We start from the raw sequence: 18,716 nt of genomic DNA on the forward strand, positions 1-18,716 counted from the left end.
ATTTCTGGTTTGATGAGGTAACATAATTGCTTTCCTACCCAAACCACTGGAGTGTAACATGTGGTAGAAATTATCAAGGAGACAGACAGAGGTGTTTGTCCTTTAAGTGTACAAAATCTAAGGCATGCAACTTTTATAGGATAATTTAAATCCACGGCTCTAATGGCACGCATTCCTTATGAAAATTGAAAGATCAATCATGTCTGTGGCAGATCTGTTGCGGAGACGGGAAAAAAAAAGAAAAAGTTCTTCCTATCTTTGAAGAGAAAATGCTAAACACGTTTCGCCGTTGCCCCACCCGCAACCAGCCCCGCTTTTAGCTGTCTATTTGTCTCTTTGCTGAAAATGTTAACGAACAGGGCAATAATCAAGCCATATGCTTGCATGTGGCAAATCTCATTACAGTAAATGACCTTTACCAACCAATGCCAACATCCTTGTGCTTGATAACACAGGGCGTATAGAGTGGGGGGGGGGAGACAATGGTGGGCTTAGTTAACGCAATCATGCACATGGCTGGGGGTGGCCAGGACAGCCAGGCCTTCAGGACACATTAGCTAACGCGGTTCGCTCCTCTAATTTGGGTCGGAACCAGGCTCACTTTACATTTGTCACACATCACTCTTGATGAATACGGCAACATCGGCGCGAGTGCAGCAACATCTGATCGCTGACAATACGGCGCTGCACGGAAAGTGCTGCGAGCAGAAGACGAGAGCAGAAGGAGAGGAGAGATATTGCCAGCAGCTGTTACTACTGCGGCTGCAATATATTCAAGCCCAATCAATAAAGCTCCTACAGACAGTGACACCCAAGCAGACAGAGGAATCATTTTCATCTGATACTTAGCAAAGGCTCCCCTTTTAAAAAGATTGCTTTCAGTCAATGACAACCAGTTGTCATTTGACCAAGGCTCCTGAAATGAAATATATTGACGAGCGTTATCAATCACGGCCCACTCTGCCGTCATATCACTTCGGGTGAGGGAGGGACGGGGGGGATCAGTTTGCATGTGGTCATCAGATCATCTGTTTTAATTACAAAATTAGCATCACTACTGCCTGTACTCTCACATCCGCCATTACAATCGCCTCATGAGAGAAAATCAGTAATGCGGTGTATAGTTTACAGTTTACAGCAGCGCTAATGAGTTCAAGGTGAACTGACTGTAACACGGAAACTTTATTTTATCACTGCAGTCTAAAAAGTGTCATTCGTTTTGGATTGGATTACATTTAAGTATAAGAATAAAATAAAACAAAATAAAAAAAACAACAACAATACTGCGTAGAGGTTATTTCGATTTTTTTTTTCCCGGGACCCTAAACACAACGCATCAAGAAATACCTTCCTCTGTTTGTTCGCGCTATGAAGGACATGCTGAGATTGTGAAAATTCCTTAACACTGTTTGAACTTGCACACTCTCTCCCCCCTTTATCTTGGTCCCAGAGGAGAGGCTGTGCGATGGTGAAGATGTCTGGGCTCAGCGTGGCTGATAGCTCTATTTGGATGAGGGTTCCCATATCATAATTGAGAAGAAACACCTTTCGGTTCAGGCAACCGACAGAGTGCCTTCGTGGAACAGAACCAACTATTTCGATCACATAAATGCTCTTCGATTCCCGCCCTGATTGCGGCACGGCCGGGCAGTGGAACATTTCTACGGGGTAATCGCAGTAAAAGAGATTGTGGTTTTTGTTGTTGTCATCACTGTACTGTCATTACTGTTCCTGCGTGCACGGCAATATCATCACTCTATGCTAATGTTTCCTCTTAGACGTAATCATGGCGAAATGAGAGCGCGCGATATTCGGGGCTCTAATGCCGCGCCACCTTAGCGGTGTATGTCCAAAACTGCTCCGCGTTCTGTGCAATTACACGCCGCGCATATTTCACATTACTCCAACCTGCGAAAGCTCATCATCACTGAAAGGTTGAATGTCATTTATTACACGTATCACATTTACACCAAGTGACATTGTCTTTTCAAATTGTGTTGATCTCTTCACTTTCAAAGGTCAGCCCCTTCCCTGGCTAAATTCAACCTGACAGAGAATAGTGAGGAGGGGACAGCCGCAACGCATGCATCACCCCCGCATCAAAGCGCTCCAAATTAATCTATCCAATTAATGAAGAATGAGGCCTAATGTTGATGAGGGATGACAACTCGACTGGTCAGTTGTTTTTTATAGCTCTGCTCCTGCTATTGTGAACTAACCACAAGAGACAATCAAACAAATATTTCCATGACACGAGGTTTGTCTGGTCCCTCCTCGTGCCTCTTCCCCTCCGTGAAGGCTGCAACTCCGCCGCCACTCAAAGATGATAGGACTTGATATGGATCATTACGGAAATAATGTTTAATCAATTCCCCCTGTTATTGTAATCTATTTCTGCAGTTGTCTGCGTTTGTGTATTTTGTAGCTACATCAGTGTGCCTCACAATTTCCCAATCATGCATATTCAAGTGTTACGCTGATGCTTAACAGCCGACGCAACCGGAATTAGAACGAGGACATTAGACTTCATTAAAAAGAGAAATGATTATCAGGTTTATCTTTTGAAATGTCTATTAAAATGTGTGTGTCGTTCTTCACTTATCTGTCACCTGGCTCCCATGAGCCTGGCAGACTAATAGAGAGATGGTGAGGGCCAAAGCCCAAGAGAGAGACAGAGACCCATCAAGCTCTTTACTCAGGCTGGAAGGCTGTCTGTCTGCTCTGCCACTCTCTTGTCTAGCTCAGTGTGTCGGATTCACTTACTGCCACGACTCCCCTCTTTTTTTCCCAACAACCGCAGCTTAAAGGGACCCTGTTATGTCCGGAGCGGCCTCGATGTCGGACTAAAAGTAAATCAAAACAAACCGCCTTGTAATTTGCGTAAATCAAGCGAGACCGTAATCCGTCGCAGTCAAAGAGGTGTTATGATATGTTCGTGAAATGAATTCCATTCAGCCCATGGCTACAATCTAGTCTCTCTCAAGAGCTTCGGCTGACAAAGGCTCCCACAAGAGAGCTAGAGAGGAAGATGGATGAAGTTGCCCCTAGACACTCATATCAGGTCAGTATGTGCTTTATCCCCTAATGGTTAAGGTTAGGATTGAGTAGGGGGTGATACTAGATCTGAGCCTGAGGGCCATTGTTCCGTCTAGAGGAGCAGGAAGTAGCCACCATCCTCCATCATGGCCCACATTTAGCTACGTCGGGCCACCACCAGCACTAGTGCAGCTAGCAGGTTGGGGCGCGCAGCTAGCTAGTTGGATGTGTCCTTCCACCCAGAGAGCTTTATTATTAGAAAGGACATAAACAGACTAATTAAATCGCAGCAGTGGAGCTGGGCTGACAGCTGGCGCAGAGAGTGTGACCAAACAGATCCCTATCAAAGTGCAGGAGCAGTGTCTCTATATGTGTCCTGCTTTTGTGCGCGCGGCTGAGTCTGTCTGACGACACGCATGCCTCTGTGTTCTGTAAGTATACGTCCGTGCACAGCTGTTAATTTCGCCCATTTTTGGACTCGTGTTTATTTTGTAATTGATGACTATTATTTTTTTCCACTGTAATTGCATTCACGCACACTGTCACCGTAATGTCTTATTTATCTGTCGAGCGCCGAGCACATTGACTCGCCGATATGATCCAAAATGGTACAAATGCTATCCAGCAGAGCAGTAAACACTACAGTAATTAGCGCGTGGTCTCCAGGCTGACTCCACTCAGCTCTGCAGCGTGGCCAAGCACGGACCCCATATAGAGAGGAGCCTAGTTATGCATTGATCTTAGAAAATTAAGGCTAACTGCCCCAGATTGCGGCGTCTTGATGTACCTTCTGGATGAGCAATGTACTATACTTGTATTGTTTGTAGAGTAAACAGGATGATTTGGACACACTGTGCTTTAAAATGAATACATCTTGAATAATTAATGGCGGCCCCCTTAAAGCGGTGTTATCTGTGTGACCGCGAACGCAAAACCACTGATGATGAGAAAATATGGTTTTAACAAGTCAATAATGGTGAGTGCAACAAGAACAGCCTAATCAATGAGGCTGCAACGTTTGCAAACAAGGACTTGAATTATAACGCCAATAATTGATCGCTTCCATTTTTTTCCACCCTCCTCCGTGTGATGTCATTGTTTATTGATTGCTTCCTGCCAGTGAGGGATGATGGGAAGTTTCAGAATTTGTTTTTTGCTATGACTTTTGCCCCCCCCTTCCTCTCCACCTTTCCCTTTCTTTCTCCCCCCCGACTCACACCCCCCTCCCCGTCTCCATTTGAAATTTGCAAGCTGTAGCACCAGCTTAACCAAAAAGGATTAAGTCCCATACCCAACTGAGAACACAGATAATGCTCAGTAATTGGTAAAAAATGAAGATGAATGGGACAGCTAGATAAGGACCAATTAGCTGCTGGGAGTGTACAGCTGTGGTCTCCTCACAGAGCGCTCTCAGGGGCCAAGGCCCCCTCTTTCTCTCTCACGCGAGCATGCACACACGTGCACACGCTAACACACACACACACACACACACACACACACGCCCCAAAACACAAGCGTTAGGGTGGGGCTTGCAGAAATTAGCCTGATGACCCTGGGAAGAGAGAATGATGCCTCCTCATCATCTCACCCAGAACCTCTTCTCTCAACTCTCAGTCAGGCAACACTCCAGGTACCTGTCACCATTCGTCCAGCCTCAGCCTAGCACGCGGCTCTCGGCTCCCCGTTGGGGGCGCAGGCAGCCTGGACCGAAGCCGCAGATGTGATACAGGGGACGGTTAGGATTTGAAGTAGCGTTTGTGCAAAAATGTCACCGCTTATACTGCTAAGTCGTGGTGGTGAAGGGTTGAGGCTTCATTTGAAAAACGTTCGGTCGAATCCGACAGTAAGCAGTGGCTGTTGTGTCTCCTCCGTCTACCGCTCTGTCTGTCTGCGAGTTATTTGGTCGGCATTGTAGAGGCATCATCTGGCTGATGACAGCGGAATTCCCATATCTAATTACAAACAGGATTTCAGCTCCATTAGAGTTGTGTGGTGAGGAGTCAGATGAGTGGCAGGGCAGCACCCAGTGGCCAGAGAGAGACAAGAGGGCGAGAGACGGAGAGGCAAGCGAGACAGAGTCCAAAAAAAAAAAAAAAAAAAAGAGAAGAGAGACGGAGAAAAGAGGACAAGGGTGAACGCCGTCTTATCTTTTCTTCCCACTCCTTCTCTGCAGGTCGAAGAAACACTTTATTTTCCTTCCACGGCTGAAAAAAAAAGGCAATTCCTTCTCTTGAAATTGGCAGGTGTTTGTTAGTGGGCAGCTGACAATATTTTCTCTCCCAGTAATGAAGGTTGTGGCTGGGGTCAATGCACTGGGAGGGAACGGCGGGCTGTTTATCCCCCTCAAGGCCCAGCGCCACACGTGTTTTGCTTGGTCTGTGATCTGTAATTGTGGCATTTCCTGAGAGGCGCAGCAACAATCCACATTGTGCTTTGAGAGGGCTCCCTCTGCCCGACTAAAGAGTGCGAGGGAAAAAAAAAAAAAAAAAAGGCAGCCCCCCCACACAACTCTGACTCCGTCTCTTTTTATATTTTCATGTCACTCCATCCACATTTCTCTCTTTGACAGCCCTTTTTTATCCGTCTCTCCCTAAGCATATCTGCGTCTGTCTCACCTCTCACTCCGGCTTGTTTGGTTATTTTGGCTGTTTTTCCCTTATAATTAATAACACTGATGCAAACAGGAAGGTCTAATTGTGATGAATATTTAATGCGAGGGAGAAATATTAGCCTGTTCAATTTACATCAACACAAAGGCAGCGACAGGCAATCCAACTCTACAAACAGAACAGAGTGTCCTTCACTGGCTGGCTCCGGTTTGCTTTGCTTTAAGCGCTTCACAAAGATCTGCTTCAGACAAACACCGAGATGAGGCACCTGTATTTTAGCCCCGAGGAGGATTTTTTTTTTCAATGGGTTTATGTAGTGGCTCTTTTCTGATTAAATGGATGCGTGTCCTTAGTGGCATTATCAGAAGCCCGCTCATTATCATATCAATTCCTGTCGTGGTCGGTAACATCATTTGTGTAAGTAAACACATCCGTTTGTTGAGTCTCAGTTTAAAGCTGGGTGATTATAAAGCTCCGGTCCGTTTCCTCGGAGCAGCTGTGGTCTGAGTCTCTTAAAAAACAGCATGAAGTCATGCCCCAGTCAGCACTGGGAAACAACAGTCAGTCCAGTCCCAACAAAGCTCCGGCCAAACGCAGTTCCCCTCCTGCCCACTCCATGCTATATCAGTGAAGTGATTTATACGCTCGGATTGCTATTGGATAACATGGATATATTCGGCATTCGCACTCCAAAATAGTTTGCATAAGCGGGCCAGTTTGAGACACTCGTGAAATGTTAAATCATCTCGCAATCACTCTTTTCTCGTGAGTCAGTTCATATCTTGTGAAATTCCAAAACGCTTTCATTAAAAATAAACATGTGAGTGGAAGCCCAGGGGCTAGATGAAGAAGACAGCATGCTGCTAGCTGTGTTTCATGGCCCCGCCGTGCCGAGCAGGCCATATTTCTCCGGCGTATTATCAGGATGACTCCTGCTGGCCACCCTGTCACAGGAGAGTGCTTGATATAAACAAGAGATTGCTGCGACACCCAGTAATCAATATTAGGATGGTTTCAGTACCAAACATCATTTGTCTCGGCGACCATTCCTTTGACCAAACGAAGCATTAATTCAAATCATAAATCTGAGCTGATTTAAATCCGAGGAGAGTGAGGGAGAGAGAGAGGCCCCTGTCTGACTGCCTGCCCCTAATGATTTATTTTCTACATTTCTGCGAGCGAGAGATTTGTCCATACTCACTGACAGGTCACCTTCAAACGCCAGTGGCAGACTGTTCATCACCATGCAGACGAGCATCTCATCGCTGCGAGTAAATATTAAAGGAAAAGAATCCAATTGATTGTGGATGGGGCCGAGAGGCGTCACTGCCATATATTTCACTCAGAGAGCTAATGCTGTGGCCCATGCACCCACACCTAGAGCTGCTCCCCCTTGCCAGAATTATGATTCTACTGGGAGCCTGTGTGGCTGGCTGTGGGCTCAAGGTTACAATTTAAATTGTAAAAAGATAAAACAGTTTCTTATTAGCTCCACTGCCATAGCCTTGCTGTTGGTACTCACATTTATCTTTATTTCCGTGACCTCGTTGGCTCGTATTCTCCTTTTTTTTTTTTTTTTAACATACTCCATTCTCTTGGAGTGATGACCTCACACTTTATGCATTTTGCATTGTTAAATCTGCTTAGAAACGCATCCTGTTTTCATCCCGCAAACCATAAGCTCCATGGTGTCAAGTATTACTGATGAAATGTATTCAGGAGTCGGGCCATTTATTACAGTAAGTGAATCAAAACCTCCATTTAGCAACCAAAGCTACAGGGATTACATTTGGTTTATAATTTGGAATGGCCTCATGAATCTGCACTAACATACATTATCATTCTCTTTAATGCACTAAGTGGTTCTGTGTGATATAACCCAAAATCCTTCTGCATTTTAGGCCTAATAATTAATTGAACTGGCACATAGTGAAAAACCAGTGCTCTTACAGCAATTCAATTAGACCTTGTTAAAAGCTGATAGCTTTGGGAAACTGTGTTCAGTTTCACTTAGCTATTAAGAATTTTTTTTTTTCCCTTTTCAACACCAAAGAGTAACACTTCAAGGGAAAACAAGACTTACCTCACCGCGGTGAATATTTACAGTGCATACACTCTGAAGAGAAGCAATATTTCACCATTTTATTAAGAAAACAGCAGTATAGTGGAGTCAGTTTTGCAAGTCTTAGGTTGAACTCAAGCTGTACTTTAAGGATTGTTTATTAGCTCTGGCAAAGAGGCGATACTTTTTTTAGTCCTGTGTATCTAATTTGCTGTTTTTTAAGCAGAATAAATATAAAATCTTCTTAAAGGTACAGTGTGTAGGATTTAGAGGATCTATTGGCAGAAGGGGAATACAATATTCATAATCGTGTTTTCTTCAGTGCTTAATCACCTGAAACTAAGAATCATTGTGTTTTCATTACCCTAGAATGAGTCTTTTTGTATTAACAGAGGGAGAAGGTCCGCTTCCACGCTGATGTATATACAAGTGTCCATCACTTCCGATAAGTTTGGGTTTGAAATGTTTTTTTGATGCTATAAAAAGGATGTAAAATAATATGTTTGACAGCAACTGAGTGGGTGGGTACATGGACAGATTCGCTCTGGACTCTGGCTCCAAATGACGTCACAGGTGCAATATTTCAGCATGCATATTTCCTGCAACTTTCTCCTCCCAGCTAGCAGCGACATGATGTTTAGCTGCGGACATGGCACAAGGATGTTTGTTATTAAGGGGACATAGCATAGTGCTTTATTACTAAAGAGCAGCATAACACATTCTTATTTACATTTGACTTTGTAACCTTTCAGGGAGGAAATGTTCCCACACTGAGCTTCCTTTAGCGTGCTTCATGAGCGCTCTAGCAAAGTCCTTAGCAGACACTGTGTCTGTATGCAAATTAAGCAACCAACAGACCGACATGCTCAACCGGTCAACAATATTCTCAACGTTTAACCGATTAATGGTTAACCAGTGACATCCCTGGTCCTTTTTACTCCCACATACTTGGAGGAGGATAGTGGTTGATCATGGCTAGATGGCACACAATCCTTGACACTGGCCTTTTAAGAATAAGTTCAATGAACTTTTAGAACAAGTGGTGATTTGGGGAAGTTTACAAAACACTTTTGCCTCACAACTATTGAGCCATTGACTGTAGAAACAATTGTATTTCTTTATGGATGAATCTATCAGGAAACACACATTGCCCCCCCATTTGTTAGTTCATTACACATTTGCATGAGCCCTGAAAAAAAAAAAAAAAAAAAAAAAAAAGACAATTTTTATGATACGCCCTACCATTTTCCAATAATTGGTTGCCAGTTTCTTGTAAGTAGCCTCATTAACAGCAACTGCCTTAGCCCTTCAACACAACAATGTATTTGACAGGCACACACATTTGCTCCAAGCAATCCTGCCAAATTTGACTTTATTCTGTCCATAGGTGGCGCTAACAAAAATTGGTTTATTTAAAAAGCCCTAACTCAGAAGTCACGTGTCAGGTGTTTTTTTTTCTATTTTTTAAAAAAGATTGAAGATTTGCTCACCAGTCATTCTGCATTATTTCAAATCAATATGTGTATTTTGACACAGATGCTGGTCTAGATGCAGACACTCAAGTGTCTAAACATTTTCCATCTATTATTAATATAGCACATAGATAATCTGCAGCCTTGGAGGAGCTCTGAGTGTGTGTCAAAAGGGTGATTAAGTATGCAAATCTTAGTGTGTGTGTGTGTGTGTGTGTGTGTGTGTGTGTGTGTGTGTGTGTGTGTGTGTGTGTGTGTGAGTACAGGCACATAAAATACTTTGCAGTGGGCATTTGTCTTCTGTTCAAGTGAGTGCGGATGTGTTTGTGTTTGTGACAGTGTGCGTGAAGGGCATCCTCACCGACGCTGGAGCTGAGGTCTCCATTCTCTCCGTCGGCCCCATGGTGGTTGGCGTTGCTGTGGTAGCTGCTCATCGCCTCCAGCTTGATCTTCTTGACCTTCATGGCCTCTGCGATGGCTGCGTTGGCAGCTGCTGCCGCCGCTGCTGTCAGGCCTAGAGAAAGGAGGCAGAGGAGACAGAGCGCTTACAGACCGGCTACATGTCTGCTGGGGCTGAGCCACTGCACCTGCAAAACCTTTCAGAAACCTGCCCTGCCGAATAATAAAAAAAAAAAAAAAAAAAGGGGGGGGGGAGGACTTTTGAAATAATAAAACAATGAATAATTTTATACACTATGGGGAATAAGCGCCTATGAGATCACAGCTTGGTTTTTCATCTTCTGACAGGGGATATCTTCACAGCAGGTTATCATGCTGATGGGATGGATCCCTGTGTGTGTGGCAGCATATGATTTTTATGAATGTTTCACCGACTCCGGTATCCCCGGCCGCTATATTGATGTATTTGTACCTTGATGGGAACAGATGCAGTCAAGATAATAGTGCATGATGCAAGCATTTTGTGTGTGCAACTTGTAACACAGAAAGTGTGTGCGTATTTAATACGAGGGAAGCGTGATACAGTGTGACACCAGAGGGTTAAGGGAGCAAAAAAAGTGAGTAAGAAAGTGAGACAGGTTCAATAAGTGAACAAGTACACACAGAACTGTCTCTTAAAAAAAAAGTCTTCTCATTGAGGGTATTTCAATGATACCCTCTAATGTATTCAGAAGATCAAACCGTTCCTGAATAATGCCTTACATTTGTATTCAAATTCTTCTACAGCTACTGTATATACTGTAGTGTCTCATAATAACAGGACTCTTACGGGAGTCAAGGCCGGTCATCATGTAGGATGGTGGAAAACTATAAACAATGGAGCAAGGATTCAAGTCATTTAATACTCGTAAAAGGCTTTGAGTGTATTAAATACTTGAGGGGGCCATGTGTCAAAATGAAGATTTAAAAAAATACATTCCATAAAAATGTGTGCGGTATCTAAGCAATTCAATATCATTACATTTAAAAAAGAAAGAAAACCCAACATACTCAGGATCTCTGAAGCAGGATGGTAACGAGGCAGCAGGCGGAGATACCCTATTGGGATGTGGGGCACCAACGAATTCCAATAAAAAATGAGGATATGACATAAGGTGGTGTTTTCTTGTTTCGTTTAGAAGACATTACAAAGACGAGTGTTTTTCAGCTGCACATTCAACATGAAAACAGTTGACAGAAATAAAACAGAAAAATAAAAGAAGGTTATGTTTGTGCCATGACAGTGGGGCTGTAGGGGAGACAGGTAGATGCCTCATTGCTACTGTAATATGTGAAGATATGTCGCATTGGATTCGAGTGTTGTCTTTCCCTGGCTTTAAGGGCTGCATTTATGTAAAGTGATGGAATTTTCCAGACTTTTCTACTAGTTCCAATACTTTGCCTTTATCCAAGCAGTCTTTATATCCACAATCTTATTAATTATTTATTAAAACTCTAATTGTGTTAATACTTTATGAAAGTATCAATAGTTAAAAAAATAAATTTTTGTTGCATATCGTGTCCTGCGTATATCCTAAAAAATAGTGCGATGTTATTTTAAGGCCGGGTTGCCCAGCTAGAGAAGACAGTCTTTGCCTCTGCACTCTGTGAGGCTGTGCGAATGATGACGCTAGTTCCGATAATACGGTTATTCGAATACATTCTTTAGTATGCATATCACTTGAAAAATTCTGACAACATGCCAAAAATCTTTGAGAGTTTTACATGGATTCTCCTCAGGCCCACGGCGTTTTCATGAGCAGACTAAACGGTTATTGACATCACATTTGAAATGATCGTTCACATTTCCCCTGCAATCTCTGACTATATACTGGAATAGCAATATTTAACATGTCTGTCCACCTCCATCAAAACGGACTTGATGTGATTGATACAGTTAAGTCTGAGATTATAGACATGCGTATGCTGAGCACACTGCAGAGATCATAAAGCATTGGTTTGTCATTGTGATATTTCCAGGGTTCTGGTGTGTCGAACGTGACTGAAATCTTTATTCATGAGGCTGGTCTCAAACAGCAGGGACAGATAGTGCTAAAGCTCCTCTAGGCCTGGCGTGTCTCCGGAGAGTCCCGAGACTCCTCTCGCCAACCACAGCAACAAAATCAAAGAGGCAAGGCGAAAAAAAGATGTGTACCTATTAGTGGAATCACTCATAACCACAATATGGTGTATCACCTGCCCTTTCACAGCGGCTGCTTCTAGTGGATATGCAGGTTTGCCTTACGTTTGACGCAGAACAAGGCAGCGTCTGCGTTTATCATCACTAAGCTGTCACGTCTCCGTGATGGGACTCAAGAGCAGCTATTAGCCATGCATCTGAGGGGAGACGTGAGTACAAGGAGAGGTAGAAATCGAACATGTGGCTCTAACAGATACATGCGAGCATGTGCGCACACAGACACAAACACACACACTGACAAACATGCGCGCAAGAGCGTACCGGCCTGGGCACCCCTCTCCTCTCATCCCCAGCTGATAGGCAGATGGCGAGAGTCACTCTGAGCCACTGACATGGAGGTGCATATAATTTAAAGCCTTGTTTGCATCTTAAAATACATCAGGACCATATTGACGTACAGTATACATCATGTCAGCCAGGTCCCTCTCGTTTGCAGCGGGCCCTGGCTGCTGTTCAATATGCATAGGCAGGGCAGGGGGAGAGAAAAAAAAACAGCGCCACTGCCTCATAAGAAGGTGATACTTCTCCACATAATGAATGTGGCCTCTGCCCAGTCTGAAGGTCAGCCTTCATTTGTGTATAATGGGCAAGAGTCAACTGTTTTCCAAATGAGACGTATGCAGAACAGACTGCCGAGTAAATATTGAAATCACCTCTGGGCTGTTTGTGTGATAAATTCCCCCCACAAATCAGGTGCCGCTCAAAGGAGTGCCGCAGTGGTGCCTTCTGATGCTCTCTAACTTCAGCTGTGGGAATGCTGTTGTTTATTGCACCGCAGCCAGTGTGTCCTCACCATTTCTTTAGCGGGGAACACACTGGACCACATTGTTAAAAAAAAAAAACGACCAAAACAAAACATTAAATAAAAAAAATAAGTAAAAAAGGAAATGAATGCATAAAGGAGAAGGTGGCAGGTTTTGATATAATGTGTATTAAGTAAATAATGGCTAAGAAATTGATTTGCACTGTTGTGAAACAAAAGAAATGATCACTTTTCCATTTTTCATTCATCACTCCGCTCCAACCTCTCCCCCCTCCGCGCGCCTTTGACTAAATGACACGCACCATAAATCGAAATCTTTGTTCTGATAATTGTTTCATCTCACCGGATCAATTGTCATATCCACATAACACACACCTCACTAGAGTGGATGTAATAAGGAAGCCAGGGAGATGTTGGCGCCCAGCAACAAGTCTATTAAGCCACTAGAAGTCTAAACGTCAACAGGACCAATCCCACTCAGTGCTAATCTGCATTCATTACTATGCAAACAAAACAATCCTGCCTCATATATTCTTTCAAAGTCACCTTTAGATTCACGCACTTTTCTCATATAGACACGCGGGCAAGTCGGAATCCTCTGAGTGCCGAACAAACAGCGCATCGCGGCCGCATGTAGAGAGCCACACCAGTCAGAGAACAGAAAAGGGAACATTTCAACAAACAGAGAATAGCATGGCACTGTCACATGGGGAGCACAAAACAGCAAATAACAGAGACAAGGTCTGATGGTAGCCCTTGGAGCAGCTGTCATATTAAATAATAATGAAGGATCTATTAATATGCAAAGGAAGCAGCAGCCGACTGGCTTAACGCTGTCATGCCTCTGCATATTGTCAGGATCTTCATCATTAATTAACATGCTAGCTGCCCCATACCTGCGCCAATGTCAGAACATTCTTACAACAAACACCCCAATGCCTGTGCCCTCCGCAACTAACTGGTATAATTAAATTAAAATCAGATTAACTTCACATCAGCACACAAAAGACTGACTTTTACGACTTTCTCTAGCAGCGATTACGAAAAAAAAAAAAAACAGGGGAGAAAAATAACCAGAGCTTATCTGTTGTGTCTCTGTTCTGTCTCTGTTAGGGAGTGCACCATGGGCAACAATGAAAACACACTTTATTTATCGCGGCGAGCAGGATAAGTAGGGAAGAGACACTCCATGTCAATGAGCATGGCCGCCTAATTTTATGCATGGACTGGTGGCAGCACAGCAATGACAAACTGGGGTTGGGAACAACGCGACTCTTAGGTACACTGCACCACTTGAACTGTGCTATCCACATCATGACAAATTTAGTATCAATTACACAGCGCGCTAACCTTATGACAAGCAGCGGACTGAAAGAGGAGGGGGTAGAGACACAAAGAAGTGACACTAAATTACCTGGTGCATACTGGATCTATTTTAGAGCAGCTTGAAGTGGCACCGGATTAGATGATCCACTCTAGAAGCTGACGTGCTAATTGTACATCAAAAGGACATAAATATTACAATATGTCTCCACCTACAGTACTCGTACGAAGAACCAGCTCTCTGAGGCGCTGGAATCCACACATGCACACACACACACACACACACTTGTGCAGTAAGAGCCAGACAGCATTAGAAAATATTGTTTTTATCAGTAAAGTACAGGATGCACCCTGGTTAGATGTAGGTGACATTCATTTCTCTAATGGTAAATGCAGTACTCTTGCGTTATTCAAAAGGTTGAAGCCATATCCAGGACATAAATGAATTATATTGAAGCTGCTGCTTAAGTAGTGGCCAGAGTGTGAGTGGAGGCCCTCTCCACTTTAAAGGAGATGTCATCTCAGTGTGGTGTCAGTCCACAGCAAATAATCCGATTTGGGGGCCAATCTGCCTGTAATGCATCAGCAACTGGAAAGGCTCCAGCGTGAACCCCCACCCCCCCCTTTTCCCCCCTCGGGAGGGGCATGAATGCGTTCAGCCACTCACACATACACACATGTGCTTTCACACACATATGAGGGTATTTCCTTAAATGGAAACCTAAGCATATTAAGATGTCCTTTTCTAAATGGAACTGGTGTCAAGGGCAAAGATACATATGTTAACAATGTGTTTCACATAGGCCTCACATGGTCCTGTTAGAGTGTGAAGAAGACATCTCTCCACTGTGTTGTATATGGTCATTGATTTGAATCTAATGTGATTTGAGTCACATATGAGATATGTTTCATATCTTTGGGAAAAAAATGAGCCGACTGCAGTTAAACAAATCAGACGTTCGAACAGAATTCCTAAAACACAGTTAAATGAGTGAAAAATGCCTCACTGGTTGTAGGGATGCAACTAACAATTACTGTCATAATCAGTTAACTATTTCAAACTAATCATTTATTTTATAATACGTTAAAATAAAAATGCTCATCACAATTTGCCGTCTGCTTCTTTTGTCCGAGACCCAGAAACGTTTCATCGACCATCATAAATGACAGAGAAACATAATGAATTCTTAGGTTTAAGGAGCTGGAACCAGCTGCTGTTTAAAATTTTCGCTTGACAAATAACGATTAATCAATCAGTCAAATTGTTTGACAATTTATTTCTACCATAAAGTGAGAACCTTTGCCGAGTGTGAGCTGCAGTCAGCCTGAGTGAAAAGGAGGTAGTCGAGAAGAACCAGCATTGTACATTTGCAAGTGTAGCACCAGGAGAGATCTGACATGCAACTGTGTGAACAAAACATTACATCGAGTGTTGGCTCTCTCTCCGCTGCCCAAATTAAATGATGCAGTGGCTTTTTCGTGGAGACTTGGAGGGATTGGTGATGCCTCGGGAAAGGCCGTCTGCCCACATTCTGCCTGTGTGTTCAGGCGCTAACTCATCTGCGAAATGAACTAATGCGACATGACATGATAGTGTAACTATTTAAGACGGTTTCTCAACGTCGTTTTTTTAATCATCAATCAGTACATCTGAACATGACAGGGCGATCAATTATTCGCCTGCTTGGATGCTAACTTATGTGTGGTCAATTGTACTTAATCATCAATCTGTCAAAATCTGTAAATTCCTTGACGTTCAATGCTTAACGCGATCATCGAAACAATAAACGGTTTAATCAGGACATAGAAATTGATGGCAAAGTTCTGTCTTGCCACAGTTGGGAAGCTTAAGGCAGTTATGAGAACACCAAAAAACCTCAATTACTTTATCTCTGCCCCCCGAATACCCTGACTAAATGTCAAGATCATAGAGTCCCTCTGGGCTGAAAGGGGATGATATCAAAAGGCTTTTCTGTTGCTTTATGTTCCACTAAATAACACGGCTCTTTCTCATCATTGTCCTTCTCTGTGTTCACTCCGGCCTTTAAGTTCGCCTTCTATATACTACGCCGCAGATAGCCAGTGACCTCACCCTATTCCCAGAGTTCAAAGCACTAGCCTGTGAGCCTCCATTGTACTGAATCACAAGGACGGCCCAATCTGTGCCTAATATTGAATAAAAAAAAAAAAACTAAAAAAAAAACTCACAGACGCTGCTTTGCTGTCTCTTGGAGAAAAAAACAAAAAAACACTTGCAGACTGTTTTTACAGAGATGGTACGCTGAAGTGAAGGCGCAAATATTAGCCAATTGGTCGATCGAATAAAAATATTGACTGCCAACCAGTCCAATAATGAATGGATCATTTAAGCAAAAGTGTAAGAACATTTGCTTATTCCAGACTCTAAAATGTGGGGATTTGCTGCTTCTCTTTGTTCTTCTTGCTAGTAAATGATCTGAAGACATCACTATGCGCTCTGGAAATACGCATTTTTCACAAAATTCCCCATTTTACAGACTACATAATTAATCATGAAAACAATCAGCCGATCACTTTATTATGAAAGTAATAGTTAGTTGCATCCATTCACTGAAGTTGGGTACATTGTTGCTTACATGTGTGGCTATGCGACAGGGCAGGGGGTTTCTATCTGACTGTGTCTGGGTTTTTTTTTATTGCTGCGTGGTATATTTAATGTATGTTAGGTCTGTGCTACAAATGCATGTACTCTTATATCTATTAACCACCACTGAGGACACAAAAAACTACAGAATGGATTTCCATAAAACTTGGATGGAGGATACGTCTCAGCCCAGAATAGACCCCAGCAACCTTTGGGGACTATCTGAGAATTTTTGCTCATATTCTCAGTTGAATAATACGTAGATCATGTCAGGCTGGCTGGTATCTGTGAGTGAGCTCCTAATAAAACAATGAAATTACTGATCTACAACCCAATGGAGATTATGACTCCAGCCTAGTTAGCTGCTACTGATATGGTGATCTTAAATAATGGTTAAGCGGTTGTGGTTGGTTTAAAATTTAGAGTGATACAGGGGCGATCGGGGTTGATATTGGATTAGGCTTGATTGAATTAAAGGGGACTGCTGGGCCTTGGTAGAGGTATGCGCTCTACTGAGTGGGACTCGAGTGTTTCTTATGCTTTCTATGTTCTCATTTATATATCTATGTCTGTATATTTTGCCTTTCAATGAAAAGCAGTGTATTTCAATGACATGTGCTATATAGATAATATTACCATTAAGGTTAAGCGTGTAAAAAGAAAAAAACAGCTGCGGCGTTTTATCTCTCTGTGTACTAATTCAGTTAATACTCGATCAACTCCGATGTATACTGTACGCTGGATGAGCATTCAAAGAGCTCCGTTTCGACAGCACAATATCATTAAAGACATATCAAGAAGGAGAGCACAATATGCAAATCAGAGCACTTACAGCCACCAACATCAAAGCAGTCACAATGAAGCCAGCCACAAATAGAACAAAAGCATTAGTTGCAATAAGACTCGGCCCAGGGCTAAGTTAGGGCACAAACGGTTGTTGTTGATTCTTGTGGCGATAAGCTTGCTTTAGCATCACCACTGCCTATGTACATATACCAGTGGAGTGGATTTAATCGCACTAATTAGAATGCACTCACGGCAAAATGCAACATCTACTGGAATAATCTGAGAGAAAAGATCTCCACTCCAATTTATTCTCCACCCCCCAACCCCCCCGTTGGTTTCCGGGGGGTTGAGCAGAGGATCTGTTTTTGGTAAACGAGTGAGCGGCTGGTGTCTGGTGGTTGGGTGCATGTGTCACTTTGGACTGGCTGCCATTTCGAGGACAAGCTGCGGGGAGGCCACTGGTGGTGGGGAGGTTGTGTATGTGTGTGCCTGAGTGTGTGTCTGTGTGTGCGCGCCTGTGTGTGTGTGTGTGTGTGATAGAAAGGAAGAAAGGGAGAGATAGAAAAATACCCAGACACAGTGAATCAGAGCCTTAGCAACAATGACAGAGTGCTACCAAACATACCTGTGGGTGGCATCATGCCAGGGGACATGAGGCCGGGGACTGAGTGGGGCATGATGTGGGGGTTCTCCGGCGAAGTCACACTCTGGGTCCTCTTCGGAGGCCGACCGGGTCTGGAGCTAAGACACACCGGGCAGAGAAGAAGGAGGAAAACGTGGGTGAGAGACTAAAAGGAGATTGGCAGAGGGAGGAGGGGTGGTGTGGGTGGTGTAGGGGGGTGGCGGCGGCGGGGGGGGTGTTAACATTTGAAGCACTCCAGAATGCAATTCCATTCCAAATAGCTAACATGTACTGTAAATAAATTTCTTTTCAAGGACAGTTGCTTTCTGCAGCTCAACATAATAGACTTCCATAACTAATTAGATTACACGGTGAATTCATTTCCTTTATTGAAGATCAACCACTTTTTGATGCATAATTCATAACCCGTACCTCGTTACCTGTTCCTCCGTATTAATATCCCCACACTATTTGAATTGCCTCGTTTGCATATGCTAAAATCCAGTGCGCGGCCCTCGGCCTGGAAATTACATGTTAACTTGTTATAATTATTGCAGTCAGGCCACTATTGATTTATGAGACTTTTAAAAACCAAATATGTGTAGTTCTGGTAATGAATGATATTTTAAGGTTCTTCAGGAAATTAAAAGGCAATGGCTGCCTTAGGAAATGTTCTGCTTGCTTGATTTAATGCGTGCCTTAGCTGGAAGGTGGTGTGACAGAGTGATTCAGACCTGTTGGACGGTTCTGATGGGGGAGTTTTATTACACCAAACGAGGGGC

The 18,716-nt window shown here is 43.3% G+C and overlaps 1 protein-coding gene across 10 annotated transcripts in view; it reads right to left on the minus strand.

Moving 5' to 3' along the window:
• Positions 1-18,716, minus strand: part of dachd (dachshund d) — a 100,249-nt gene that overhangs the window by 31,904 nt on the left and 49,629 nt on the right. For 7 of the 10 annotated variants that reach the window (XM_030428991.1, XM_030428989.1, XM_030428993.1 and 4 more), the window contains exons 2-4: positions 17,938-18,053; positions 10,629-10,676; positions 9,541-9,693 (exon numbers count right to left, since the gene is read on the minus strand). In XM_030428991.1, the coding sequence (XP_030284851.1) occupies positions 9,541-9,693; positions 10,629-10,676; positions 17,938-18,053 (317 nt within the window). The remainder of the gene's footprint in view (positions 1-9,540; positions 9,694-10,628; positions 10,677-17,937; positions 18,054-18,716) is intronic. The other 3 variants (XM_030428994.1, XM_030428996.1, XM_030428999.1) reach the window with 1 other exon arrangement.

Source organism: Sparus aurata, chromosome 9 (genome assembly GCF_900880675.1).
Source record: "Sparus aurata chromosome 9, fSpaAur1.1, whole genome shotgun sequence".
Taxonomy (NCBI): Eukaryota; Metazoa; Chordata; class Actinopteri; order Spariformes; family Sparidae; genus Sparus; species Sparus aurata.